At 33.5% G+C, this 14,978-nt stretch overlaps 3 protein-coding genes across 3 annotated transcripts; 1 reads left to right on the forward strand and 2 right to left on the reverse strand.

Annotated features, from left to right (window-relative positions):
• Window positions 1–395: 395 nt before the first annotated feature.
• CenB1A (Centaurin beta 1A) lies at window positions 396–7,229 on the reverse strand. The gene is made up of 13 exons (XM_012367773.2): window positions 7,111–7,229; window positions 6,711–6,991; window positions 6,504–6,561; window positions 6,348–6,406; window positions 5,643–5,816; window positions 4,929–5,573; window positions 4,652–4,831; window positions 4,458–4,564; window positions 4,183–4,366; window positions 3,246–4,125; window positions 2,781–2,880; window positions 2,591–2,711; window positions 396–2,514 (listed from the first exon to the last, which is right to left on the reverse strand). The coding sequence occupies exons 2-13, from the start codon at window positions 6,761–6,763 to the stop codon at window positions 2,346–2,348; spliced, it is 2,730 nt and encodes a 909-aa protein (XP_012223196.1). The 5' UTR covers window positions 6,764–6,991; window positions 7,111–7,229; the 3' UTR covers window positions 396–2,345.
• Pif1 (Pif1 DNA helicase) lies at window positions 7,195–10,121 on the forward strand. The gene is made up of 2 exons (XM_012367776.2): window positions 7,195–7,335; window positions 7,456–10,121. Exon 2 carries the CDS (start codon window positions 7,459–7,461, stop codon window positions 9,316–9,318), a length of 1,860 nt encoding a protein of 619 aa, XP_012223199.2. The 5' UTR covers window positions 7,195–7,335; window positions 7,456–7,458; the 3' UTR covers window positions 9,319–10,121.
• Window positions 9,378–14,828, reverse strand: brun (trafficking protein particle complex subunit brun). Its single transcript, XM_012367772.2, has 12 exons — window positions 13,297–14,828; window positions 12,872–13,145; window positions 12,588–12,786; window positions 12,146–12,357; window positions 11,873–12,071; window positions 11,372–11,786; window positions 11,062–11,282; window positions 10,625–10,985; window positions 10,363–10,519; window positions 10,118–10,295; window positions 9,797–10,020; window positions 9,378–9,704 (listed from the first exon to the last, which is right to left on the reverse strand). Exons 1-12 carry the CDS (start codon window positions 14,232–14,234, stop codon window positions 9,513–9,515), a joined length of 3,570 nt encoding a protein of 1,189 aa, XP_012223195.1. The 5' UTR covers window positions 14,235–14,828; the 3' UTR covers window positions 9,378–9,512.
• Between the last annotated feature and the right edge of the window lie 150 nt (window positions 14,829–14,978).

Below are 14,978 nucleotides of genomic sequence, written 5' to 3' on the forward strand. Positions count from 1 at the left end.
AATATAAAAGCAACAAAAATTATTTATTTTTTCTTTTCTCTATTGTTCTCAGTCTTTTTTTCTAAATTTTATTTCAAGAGAAAAAAGCATTATATACCAGAGAAGAAATAACTCGTTAATTGTTGCGCGCACGTGTGTGGATTTTTTTAGAAATTGAAACGATTGTTTTTTTGTTTTAATGCTGACATATTTATCAATGACTTTTTAGTCGACGATAGAAATTCTATTTGTCGACGCATGTCTATACTTTGCAAGAAATAGGCTTAACTTGAGAATCTAATGAGAAGTTGGTATCAAATTTCGCAAAGCATTGAAATAATAGCTAATAACAGCTTGACTGACAAAGAAGGTCTCCTAACACCTTGGATGGGATATAAGTGATGGAATGTAATAAACAAGTTTTTGTAAGGCTGTAATTTCCTACACAATATATCATACATTGCAAAATCACACATATTCATCATAATTATAATTGGAATACATATCCAAATAGTAATCTTAATTTGTTAAACTTTTTTTTTACCATGCAATTTTTATTGCAGGTCACATAAACACTTTGATTTTTATTATATAGCTTATGTTGCCGAACAAAATTTTAATATTTTAAGAAAATTCTCCATTATCAAAAATCTGCCAATGTGCTGTACATATGTTTAGGAAAATTTTGTAAATTAATAATTCAGTTTTTATATCGGTAATTAATCAAATCATTCGATACTTAACGATAACTTAAATGTAGCTACGAAATTATAAAAGGTACATACATTTTATAAGTACAAAAAAGACAATATACGCATTTGATGATATTGGAACTTGTTCGATTTTATATTAAATGTATATACAAAAAAATATATTTTTGTATTCCAAATAATATAAATCATTTCGATATAATTATATCAAATTGTAAAAGTTAATATTTATTGATATAAATTGCGCGTTGATGACGTATATCTTTATCAAAATTTAAAATGCATATGTATTTGTATTTTGTTTCCTATCGGTTTATTTAAGCTTTTCGCAAATAACAGTTTGCAATAAACTTGTAATAAACCGATGACAACATTGCAGTTATTTATATGTACAAAATAAGTCAACAGTAATCACAATCACAATGTTAAAACGTTTCATCGTATTTACCAAACGCTTATAATGTTTTCCAAATTGCTATCTTAAGTAAAATATATATATATATATTTATATTTATAACATTATTTATATAGAGTAACAGCGTAAATACGCAATAATCATCTCGTATATCTTGGTATTTAATTTAATAAACAAGTAGAAAAAAGAATGTGATACAATATCAGGAATGTGTATGTTCTATCTATCCCACTTATATATGTTAATTATAAATATAACTGTAGCGATACATATAGTACAAAACGTTGCCAAATATTTATATATGTACGATACATAACATTAAATTTTTTTTTTAAACCAAGAAATGCATGTTTAATCAAAATTACAATTAACTTTTTAATTTATATCACATATATATGCCATTGTATAATTTTCTAAAAATCACTTAATTTATTTAAAAATATGTAGAAATTAATCAGATCAAATCGTCATGTTTTATATACAAATAAAAACTTTGTGGCAACAAAATTTATACTTTGTCTTCACTATATGACGCATCGATTAACAATTAGGTATACAAAAAGATGCTTTATCTATTTTGGGAAGCTTATCAACTTTCTACGATATATACTACCATGATATTTTTAACAAGCTACATCAACAAATTATACATATATATATATATATATATATATATAAAATAGAATGACGGTTCTTGTTATGTCAATGCCATGCTATTCTCTAAGCGATTTGTAGGATAACTAAATTAAGTTAAATCGCAGATAATTATAACACCAATAAGTAAAACATATGAAGATATATATGAAGATATATGTATGCATAGAAAAATCTATCTTAGAGTTATATCTCTCTTTAGACCGTAATGTACTTAACAATAAACTTAAAGCTTACCAGTGTAAAATGAAACTTTCGATGTACACAGCTTAAATCATATATATTAGATTAAAAAACGCAATATATGGATCCATTTTAAATATTAGGATAATTGTTTATCTTTTACAAGAGTTTACAAAAGTGAAAAAAATTGATATTTGAAAATTTTTCATATAAAGCGTTTTAAAATGCCAGTTTCACTTACATTTATATGATAATTCAATACTCTTCGATTATGTGTTCGGGAAAGGGAGAGAGAAAGGGAGAAAGAAGGGAAGGAGGGGGAGAAGAGATTTTGCAATTTATAATATATAAAATATTATTTGTTCATAAAGCTTTGTAGTTGGTTATGATAGAATTTGTAAACCTCATTCAGGCATGTGTGGTAGATTCGTAGCTTCATTTCGACGTTGTAATCGTTCTGGATGCGAACAAGCCAATTGACTGAAATCACGAACGACATCATTGAACGTTTCATCACCGGTGACGCCTATTTCAGAGTCTTTCATTTCTTCATTTAGGAGGCCGAGTCGTAATCTGAAACGTCGTAAGTTGAGTCGTCGTAGGAAAATAAAATATATTATGTATACCCGAACTCTTGCATAATACTTACAAAGTGACAATGTCAGCATTCGCTTCTTTTACAGCAATCGACAAAGGTTTTATTCCACTTTCATCTTCTATGTGCTGATCAGCACGATGCTTTAGAAGTAAACAAACTTGTGCGGTATGTCCTATACAACAAAATATTTATAAGATATAGTATTTCAAGAACGTAGGAAGAATGATTATATAATGTATACCTAATTCGGTCGCTAAATGTAACGGTGTTTTCCCCTCAGCGTCTTGACAATTAATTCGTGCGCCATTCAGGAGAAGATATTCGCACGACATAACAGAACCCTGTGCATGGAAAACATATTATTAGATTTTTATATTTTGTACAAAGTCATGCAAGACTAATCTTGTAAGACATGTTGAATTTACAAGAGACTTTTATCTTTATTAAAACATACTATTCTAATGAATTTAATGCTATGCATTAAAAATAACGATTGCTTTTACTTTAGCACATATTCGTAACTGAATTGTAGAAATTGTAATATTTTTTTTTTCCTTTTATTAATTATTTTATTCATTTGCTTTAAAAAAAAAGTAAAAGAATAAGCTATATAATATATATAAAAATATGATAAAGCACACTGTGCGCGCGGCCACACATACACACTTATATGTAGAAAGTTCTTGTTTGTATAAAAGTCACGTACGCTTATTATTGCTTGATGCAGGGCATTACGGTTTTTATCATTAACATTAGACCATAATTTGTCTGCGCCAGCCGCCAATGCTGCACACATCACAGGTAAATTGTGTGCCGCTGCAGCTTTGTAAAGCAGCATCTCAGGATGTAAATTTTCTATATCTTCTTCATTGGTAAATTCCTCATCTTCTCCAGCTGTTGAATCTTGATCAGAACTCAATTCTAGGTTGCTATCGATAGCGAGTTTTGGCACATCGCAACCAAACATTAAAACGTTTGATTCTACTTTTTCGTTAGAATTCTTCTCTGATTTAGAATCTTTTTCTGAAATTTTTTTCTCGTCTTTGGTATTACTGATATGTTTGTTGAAGTTGTCGTCTGATTCGCTAACTGAAAACGTATCGGTACCCGTTCTTGATGCATTCAGTTTTTGTTCACTTTCTGTATCTTGTACCAATTCGTCGCTCACAACACGGATATTTTTAGCATGTTTAGCATCATTCAGATCGTTTTGCGAACGATTTAAGATTTTTCTATAAAGAGTAGAGTTGTTTTTCAATTCTACATTAGCACTATCATCAGAACTTACTGAAATCCGTTCTGTTTTTTTCGCTTTGTCAATGGAATTCAAACTATCGATTGACGTATGCTTACTGTCATCCAAACTCGTATGAGGGTTTTCTTTTACGGATGATAATGCCAATTTATTACGATCATTACTGTCGATTTTATCACAACTGCGTGGTCTACGACGTAGCTTACGCACGCTCCACTTCCGGAAACGCATTTGTTCTCGACTGACGTGATGTCCAGTTGGCACGTCAATCAGAGGTTTTACGAATTTACGATCTACGTATTTCATCTTTATCCACGCTTCTCGAACATTACTAGAAAAAAAAAGAGATGTAAGAGATGTAAATAACTGATAAATTCATATTACTTACCTATCACATTTTGGCGTAGCTTTAATAATGTCGGCAGATAAAGGCAGACCTTCATATATAGTGTTTATTACGGTATTACCTAATTCTGCCATCACTTTTAGTATTTCTGGCTCCCAATCATCCAAAGTCAAGGAACGAACTTTGCTATAATGTACTCCAAGGCTTCTGTGTACACCAGAACATTCTACACAGAAATAAAAAAATATGTATTGTGTGTGCGCATGCCCTGCAAATAGCACATTAGTAAATACAATTAAAATACAAATAAATTTTACCTATGCAAAGTGTAATGCCTAGATTGATACTAGCCCACCTTGGGTTAACATCGCCACAATCGCAACAAACGTCATTACCTGAGATCTTCAATAACTGTTCCCACACTCTGCAATTTTAAAACAATAATTTTCAAAAATTATATTTACCTATCCAACATCAATCAATGCCTACAAACATTTATATCAATATTTACCTTGATTTTGGTCTCGTTAATGGTCTCACAAGTCGTTTATTATCACATGATTGCGATTCATTCGGATTGGTATTAGTACTTATACTCATACCTCTCTGAATAGCAGCACCAATAGCTTGTTGCATCGCAGTCACCCAGGCCAAATATGTTTCTTCGCTATCTGCTTGCAACATGTGGCTTCTACAGATAAGAAAATATTTTGTATTTATAGCTGAGTAATTTTTAAAGCTGAGTTTTTTAAAAATATTTATCATTGCACAAACATGTTTTTACTTACTTTGTAGGACTTAAAACCTCAAAGCAATTTTTCCTATCGCAATCAATTACAGGTTTTACAGTACATAGTCGCAAATCTTCTTCCATAATTGTATAACCTTCGTCACCTGTTCGTTTTCGGTATACTAGTTGATGATCCTTCAAACAGAACCATCTCCTGTTCCAGGTCTTGAAGGCATTACTGGTTCTTTTAAATAGATAGCCTTCCATTTTAGGATTGCCAGGTTCTGGAGAAGGGATTAGATCTCGACTATTAACGTAAATATGCCGATTTTCCATTTCTTTTTCAAGTTTGACTGAATCATTTCTCATCTGAACTAAATTTTCATCAAGATCTTTCAAAAACGGATCTAAATCTTGAGCAAGATCACTACCTTGGTGATAATAAGTAATGCATGCATGCATATAGCTCAGCAATGTGCCTAATATTTCATGTCGTTTGTGCGCTTGCAACATCGTCAATGCGTGTATATAATCTAATGCAGTGTGTCGAAAACAGGATCGAGTAGCTGACAGAATATTCGATGCCTCTTCACATTCTGTAGGCCGAGATTTCGGTACTTGAGAGTTCCTATTTAGTGCAACATCAAGATCACTAGATATTCTTTCAAAGTAATGCCGAGATTCTTTCACTTTCTTGATGTCACTGAAAAAATATCAAGATAACATTTTACAGAATAAGTCAGTTTGTTAATTTAATATAATATTAACTTACCCTCTTATAAAATTATTAAGATCTTTCATCACCGTTCTAGAAGCTTGGTCTAATAAAATAGTATGATACTTGTTCATTTCTTGTAAAGCATGAATAAGTTTGTTTAAAAATGCCATTATTTCCGGATCATCGTTGAAGTACAAAGATAGATCCCACAGACTGTTAGCAAATTGGCTGTTAGGAAAATACAATTATATTATTGATATTTATGATAAAATTATGGAAGTGTAATAATTTATATAATATAACATAATTATAGTAATAATCTATACCATAACAAAGGCTATATTTTATTAAATGTAAATTATTAAAAAATGTTTACTTAGAATGTTGTTCAGAAAATACATTTATGTAAAAGATTTGCTAGGACTTTGATCTTCTTTGTACTTTATAGTGACTACACTAATAGTTGAAATCATATTTTAGATTTGATATTCAAAATAATACAATAATTTCTCATTTATATTTTGTTCTATATATTATTTGTTATTAGTTTTTTACTATATAAATCTTAACGCTATTTTTGTATTTTTGTAAATAGTGTCATTAAAAATCATCCTCGCTTTGATCAATTTTGACAATTAAACCTTATTGTTATTTTTAGCTTCTTAATTTTGGCATATTTTACACTACACACACAATTATAACACTGATACAATTATAAGAACTGATAACATTATAAGAACATAAATATATGAAATTTACTTTTGTTGTCCAACAAAGGCTTTTCCAGTATCGATAGTTAGGCTACAATTCTTTAATACCTGTAAACATTGAAGACAAGATAAATAATACTATAAAAGAACACAATATTACAGAACACTTGTAAATAAGAAACTATTATTATTATGTTTTATATACCTTATCCAACTTTTGTTCAAGTTGATCTACATTTTTTTCTACTTCTTCGATGCATGATCTGTAAAATTAATATTTTACATATTATGTATTATTTTGCATAATTTCATCTAAAAATTTAGATGAAAGAAATACAGCAACATTTAAAAACAGTATAAAGCCATTAAACATTAAACAAGTTAATTAAGAGCTAAAGACAAGAGAGCTTACCGAAACTTTGGTGTATCTCGCAAACATTCCTCGAATTCAATTAAAGGCTTCATTTTGTACTCTTAGTTTTTCAAGATCCTGAAATGCAGCTTTGTTCGATGCACTGCACTCTTGAAATATTATTCGCACATTTTCCATGAAACAATACGTTGAATAGCAGTGCGGTGTGACTAATAAAAACTACAAGCACTTGCGTAGAACGCGAAATGTTTCGTGGTACACATATTCTGTCAAAATCCAATCAAGTCTGCACCATAGACATGAGAAAATTACTGGATTGACTGCAAAAAATGTATTTATTAGATAAAAATGTAATCAAATGCAAAGTGAAGTAATGAATTTCATTGGCTACACCATGTTGATGATACCGATAATAATCTTTTCATGTATTCCCCCTTACGTTTGTAGAAGCATTCCACGCAGCCGTCACTTCTATAAGATGAATCATCCATAATATACAGTGGCTTGATGCCTCATTCTGATTACGGTCAGGTTAGGTTACATATTCTCGTCAAACACATTGCGCGCGCTTTCTAGTTTACCATTTCACTTGCTGTGGCTTGTTTTGTCATAACAGCAATTTTTCATACGTATATTTCTTCCACCTACTTTCGTATATTCACACGTGAGTATAACACACGTATTAGTTTAAATGATCTCTGTCATTGTATTGATTAGTAAAATTATTATATCTATTGAAACAATTTTTCGAAATATCTTAAGAGACGATTTTACTTTTACAAAGGGCATGGATTCAGACGGTTACTCGTTAACGTGCACTGTCACCATGGAATGGTTAAATTCTCAAGGAGGTATTTTAAGAAAAACAACTCACAGAACGGCGTCTTTACGCTTGATTCGAAACGATCAACGTGAAATGCTTATTGAGATGCACGCAGAGAAGGTGAATGTACGCACGAAACTACGTCTGAAAGGTATATCAGTTTTTAATAAATATATGACTGAAGGGAAAGCATCCATTAAATTCAAGGAACAGAACTGTACATTGTTCTTGTCAAATGCACCTGCCTCTCAATTGATAAACTTCTTGAAAACTATATTCATCAAAATAACTGGTCAAGATGAAAAAACATTGAAGGATCCTTTGAAGGAGAAGCTCTTGGAAAATATGCAAGGTGCTGAAAATATTAGTCCAGCTACTAGTACAGAAATCAATAGAGCAAAGGAGAAAGCTCTGGCTGTATCGCGTACAACAGCAACTACACCTTCACCAAGTATTGTTAGGAAGCGAAAACATTTTAGTGATCACACTTCTAAAGTACCTGCAGCAAAAAAATTGTATGAAAATCCTACTGCAGGAGAATTAACTGAGGAGCAAGCAAAAATTTTGAATGCTGTGCTCAGTGGAAAGAATGTATTTTTCACTGGAAGTGCAGGTACTGGAAAATCTTTTCTATTGAAGAAGATTATCTCAGCTCTTCCTCCAGATGCAACAATGGCTACAGCAAGTACTGGAGTAGCAGCCTGTCATATCGGTGGAATTACGTTACATCAGTTTGCTGGCATTGGTTTGGGTACTGGTACTATGGAGAGATGCCTTCAGTTAGCTTCTCGTGGATCTGTAACTTCAATATGGAGAAAAACGAAGCATTTGGTGATAGACGAAATTTCTATGGTAGATGGTGATTTTTTTGATAAAATTGAGGCAGTGGCAAGACACATACGTAGAACGGAAAGACCATTTGGAGGAATACAATTAATTTTGTGTGGTGACTTTTTTCAATTGCCACCTGTATCTAAAACTAATGACAGAGCAAAATTTTGTTTTCAAAGTCAGGCTTGGCAAAAATGTGTTCATTTTAATTTTGAATTGCAAATAGTCCATAGACAAAAAGACAAGATCTTTGTGAAAGTATTGAATAACATTAGGATAGGTAGGGTCACAGATGACATTGTAGAAACTTTGAAGGAAACGGCAAAACAAAAAATTGAAAGTAATGGAGTATTAGCGACTCGGTTGTGTTCACATGTTAAGGAAGCTGATGAAATTAATGATTTCCAGTTGAATGAACTTAAGAGCGAAATTAAAGTATATACAGCGTTAGATTCTGATGGTTCTATGACATACATGTTAGATCAACAGCTACCTATACCTGGAAAATTAGTATTAAAAGTTGGCGCTCAAGTTATGTTATTAAAAAATATAAATGTTAATAGTGGACTGGTAAACGGAGCTCGAGGTGTGGTTATTGATTTTAAAAATGATATACCAGTAATTCAATTTAGATGCGGAACTCGTTATGAAGCAAAGATGGAAAAATGGACTATTAAAACCAGTTCTGGTGCTTTTGTACATAGAAAGCAGGTTCCGTTAAAATTAGCATGGGCTTTTTCAATTCATAAAAGTCAAGGCTTAACTTTGGACTGTGTAGAAATGTGTCTATCAAGAGTATTTGATGCTGGTCAATCTTATGTAGCATTATCAAGAGCTCAGAGTTTACAGAGTTTACGTGTTTTAGATTTTAATAGCCGACAGGTTTGGGCTAATACAGCTGTGCTTGAATTTTATAAAAAGTTTAGGAGAACTTTGCAAGATATTGAGATGATTCCTTTAGGTAAGAAAATAAAATTAGAGAAGAAAAAATAATACATTTATATATTTTATAATTAGTTTTATAATTTGTTGGAAAAATTAAACCACGAAAATTAATTTCATTAAAGAAAGTAGAAGCTTTTTATTGTGATGTATATAATTAGTACAATTGATACATTTAACAACATTTCTGATTTTTTTTTACAAATATTACAATTTGCTAAGAATTAAGTGGACAGTGATTTGTATTAATAATCGTCGACGGTTATTTCGATGGGTGGTATGTAACGCCATGTATGCCCGGCATTTATAAGTTCTGAGTAAAGTATTGGAGAATTTGGAGCAGATTCTTTACTACTGCATTGAATATCTATTTTGTACTGACCAGCTGTGAAAAATACCACCCGACACTCGTGATAAGCTCTGCCGTATTCCTGTAACTGTTATTGATACTATGATAATACGAAACAAGAAGAGACACACGCGCGAGCGTATGCAGCTATAAAGTGCACTTATAAAAGTTGTAACTTACGGCAGGCAACATGACTTTATTTGCCCCAGCTATAGACAATCTGGTCTCTAATTGATAATTATTGACTCCATTATGATGGTCTTGATAAAAGTTGATAGACAATGTAAGATCATTCAGCGGATGTTCCAATGCATTGCATACTCCGACACCGACACTGATGCATTCACCTAAACCACATGTTAATTCGTCTTGCGCTTTCACAGTAGCATCGTTGATGGTTATTTCTGAAAAAAATATATATATATATTCATTTTATTCACTATATTCATAATTCTAATGTTCAGTTATATAAGCATGATATAATAAAGAAAATATACACACCCCACTGTAGAGGACTCATTCTGACCAAATCTAACATATCCTGAGTTAGAGTAATACCAGATAGAGTTGCTTTTCCCGTTGACTCAGTACCTAATAATTGCCAGCGTAGATCAACCAATGAAGCTATGTGTTCTGCGCATATTTTTTGTAGTTCACTTGTGTCACCAGCACCATTTAACTGCAAATGAAAAATAGAATAACATTACATTACCATGTACTTTCAAATAGGCGGCATCCTTTATTACCATAGACAATTTATTAAGCGGGCATCGGTCAACTGGCACGGGAATTCTACATGGCTCTTTACCTTCCATGTATATACATTTACTTTGCGTATAATGCAATTCCATTTCGTGATTTGTCATATTTGTCACATCTAATACGAGATAAAATTGCGACGGTCTAAAAGTACATTGGAAAGACATTTACTGACAAAATATCTACGAATGACATAAATATAAATCACATAAATAATTATTTTGCGAAATATATATTTGCGTAACTTACGTTTCCGCCGGTAGTACATCCCAATTAGTAATTTGTACGCTGGGTAGCATCTCGATAGTTATGAAAACAGACGAGGTTCTGCAATAACCAGCTACTAAGCCTGCGCCTCCCGAGTATTTTATTCTTAATTGACCCTCGATAATATTTGACGTGTGCAAAGGTACTGCAAGTTTCGATAAACGTGTACTTGCTAAGGAAGAATGCCCAGAGTGTGAACTTATTCCTGATCTAAAAGAAGAAGTCAATTCGGATTGTCTTTTTGTATGATGAGATGGAGAACTCAGTCTGGATGGCAGAGAGCTATAACCCGAATGTGACATTAAGCTGCTTGGTTGACTAAGGCAGGTACTGCTAGTAACATCTGAAAAAAAATTATAGTTATGAAAAAACAGCTTTAAAAGCTGCAAAAGGATTATCCCAACTACTATGGACGTTACCATTTCTAATTGAAGGTGCTATAAAGTCCGTCGCTGCGTATAGATACAAAGTAAGACTCGCACTGCTGCCCGGTTGTAAAGGCAATTGTGTCGTTAAATTTTCATCGCTCCATTTAAAAATTTTATTCTCGGTTGCAGCATCTAAAGTGGATTGTACTGATAACTCGATCATTTCGATAGGAACTTGTCCAACATTCGTTATTGTCACAGTACACTCAGCGCTGCAAATCGTAAACAGAATCGTATAATGCTTATCAATTTCGCATGAAGATAATAGTAAATAATAATAATAAATAAAAAAGATGCGAACCTCTCGCCACCATAGAGTGATATACTCGCGCTGGTAACTATATTATCTCCCGAACTGAAACTGGCAGTTTGCGGCAAACTAGTCGCGACGTCGATTCTTGGTAAAGCTGGAATGACTTCGACCGTATATTGAGGATGTAACATGCTCTCCATATGCCTTAATCTACAGTTAGATTTAACTCCTAGTGTATGCGTACTGAATCCGAGTATCTCTAAATCTCCAACTTCCTTCGGCCTGCCTGCTAATGTAACCGCAATCGGTCCGGACTCAGCAGGCAAACTAATACTTTCTGGTATCGATTCAAATACCACGCCATTTGTCAAGAGTCTCATATTAGACACGTGCAATTCAAACTGCAAAGGATTTATTAGCTGCATCGATACCTCACACATATCTCCTTCCACCCATAAATAATCTGTTGCAACAAAAAGTTCATAGATAAAAACATATTAAATATTACTGATATTAGATACGCACGTATGCATTTAGATATGCACGTACCAACTTTACTTTTCGAAGTATTTTTGCGCTCTAATGATCCAAAGTTAATTGGCGTAAATAAAAATGGACCGTGATCCTCTTTTATCCTCTCTATCTTTTGAGGCTGTAAATGTGGCTGCATATTTTTCAGAGTGAATGATTTTGTTCTCGGTATATTTAATAAATTAGCTGGTGGTATGACAGTGCCAGAGTCCAGAACCTGTTGGAATAGACAACGTTTAATTTGCAATTTAGTTTATCATATCGTTATTCATCATTATGATCTTAACGTACAAGGGGAACAGGTGCACCCTCACACTGTTGAGATACGTTTTGAAGCTGTAGCGCAGTATCTTTTCGTTCCGTAACCGTTAGGTGATTGTACATTGTCTGCAGCAAAAATGTTAGATGCCTTGTAGCGAGTGCCGGGTTACCCATTCGGTTTGCAGCAGCAACAAGTTCATTTATTATTTGAATTTGTATAGCTGGCCATCCCCTTTGTCCATCTGTAAGAAAGAAAAAGAAAGAAATGATTTTAAGTATCAGAGAACATTATCGATATAAGAGTGAAATAAATAATATTAAAACGTAATCTTATTGACAATTATAATTTGAAAAAAGAATTAGAACATATTTTTATGTTTAAATTAGAAGAATATATTTAGAATAAAAGAGCTTTTTCAATGAAATTTGCTTGGATAATGCATAGTAGCAGAATAATAATCATAGTAATTACCTGGTGGCATATCAACAGGATCTAAGGATAATTTAAATCCGGATGTAGCTTGTAACATTAAGTTATAACATTGTTGCCAGTCTGGATTCGGATTATTTTGTGACACGTGACGTGTGGCAGCTAATCGCAAACAGAATGAGGCTTTTCTATCAAAACCAAAACTTGTATATAGATCCGATAATGTAGTGAATCGGTCAATCTGAAATGTTTCATCTATGTAATATCTCAAAATGTTGTACATATCTTGGAATCCTCCATATATTATAATTATACTATATACATACTTTTTCTCGCTCGCTGAGAGGTAAATTAATTAGAACCACGTTATTTAAATATGATGCAGCTTGTAAAGTACAGTTCTGTTCTATCGAGATTCTTGTAGCTTTGAAACTAGCTTCAGTTTCAATTATACCAGCATATTGATATTTGCTATAATGCACTATAGCTTCACGATATTTCTTAGATATTTCCTCAGGTAGTAAAATATGCGGCATGCTAGCCTTTACCATCTCTATACTAGGCGGAGATGGCAAAACTGTGACAGCTTGCGACCCTCGTCTGTAAAATAATGAATTATTAATACATTAGATTCTTATTGTCTTAGAGCTTCATAGTAAAAACTAAAATACTTTAATATATAGTTGTATAGAACCAGAAAAAAAATGAATTTATTTTTTACATCATAATTTTCTTCAAAGATTATGCATACCTCTGCTTACTTGGACTTCCTTCTTGTAGAGAAGAATTTCTTTGCAATGGAAGACTTCGACACATATTAGGATAAAGAACCAAGACTGAAGCGGCACAAAGACCTTCATATGCTGCTCCTAGCCATAACCAATCGTTGACCGCTTGTAAAATGTTGGCTGCAGAATTATAATTACTTAATGCATCAGCTGGGAGTCCAGCTTGAAGACACAAATCTCCTAAATGTTTTGTCATGCGACCTACGCATCTTTTCTTGTTATTTCTAGATTCTAAATCTAATCCTATAAAATCTTTCTTCTCGAATGGAGCCAGAAGAAGAGAGACACGGTCTATCTTTTCTCTAGAACGCTCCAATCTCTTTGACTCCAAGATCCAGAACAGGAAATTGAGATATTCAGCTGTTTGTGTTTCCAAATCAGAACATGTTTCATCCGCATAGAACACTGCTCGCGTTTTAAAGTTGCTGGGTGTGGTAAAACCTGGTGGTGGCTCGTGACAGCTGTTCGATTCAAGGGGACCAAGAAGAACAGCTCGCGAATCATACAAGGTATTGATGTACTTCACTTTGAGAGTCTCGTGCACTCTACACAGCTCATTCAGTTCCGCTTGATTGTCATACTTGCCGAATGTAATCAGACCTAGTAATCTTCTGTGAGTCTGAAAGTCCCCCCAGTCGTTGTTTTCCACGGGATGTTCCCTGACAAACCTAGCGATGATCTCCCGGATTCCGCCACTGGAATCAGACACGGAGAATCTACTGCCAGCTTTGATGATTCTCTCGCATAACCTACTGACCGTCTTCGGCTTGATCTGTGTGCCGATGGGTCTCAGTAGTAGCAGCAGGGCGGCGTGATCGTGGGCGGTTTGCTCGTAATCAGGATGGGACATCTTGTTGTCGGGCACCGGACTCGACAGGATAACACTAATAGCCGAGCGCATTTATGCCATTGATTTCTTCGAGAGTATCCACGATTAGTAGTTAGGGTTGGTTAGGGCTATTATATCCAGTCAATCTTGTCATTTCTCCCCGTCGTCTGATACAGCGAAAATGTGTGATGTCTTGTATTCTTCAAATCTATTTCGTTCATAACAGTGACAATCCGTTTCATCGATGGCAATCGGCACACATTGGCGCACACAACGGTGCCTGCCAGCAAATGTAATCGAAGGATGTCAGTCGGTGTCAGCTTTGCGCGTATAGCGCATACACGCGTAGTATTTATCAGCTGATGCGACGTCACGGATCACGTGACAGCAATGAATCGCTTCGACTCGTGGCATGATTTAAACACAGTATATTAGTTGAAATCTTTTTAATGAGAATATGTGTTTCTCGTTCAAGTATATGTTTATATTATATATGAATCTTTTATAATTGTATCTATCGCTTTATTTTTTACTACATGTATTAGCTTTTCATCGCTTTTAACGTAAAGAAAATTGCAATTTATGCAAACCTGACGTTACTGAACGCTGTGTATATGAACAATTTTTACATTTAAAAAAATTGTAAAAGATAACATTGGCGAGTATAAACGATAGAAGCGAAAGAGGAAAGAGACTGAAAAGTGCATACAACGTAGCGGTATGCACTCCTACCACTTCTTCGAGTAGAAGTGGGGTAAAATCAGTAACGGATCTTCTACGGGCTCGAGGTGTTACACACTATAGTTTCTCATGATA

Source organism: Linepithema humile, chromosome 5, assembly GCF_040581485.1.
Source record: "Linepithema humile isolate Giens D197 chromosome 5, Lhum_UNIL_v1.0, whole genome shotgun sequence".
Taxonomy (NCBI): Eukaryota; Metazoa; Arthropoda; class Insecta; order Hymenoptera; family Formicidae; genus Linepithema; species Linepithema humile.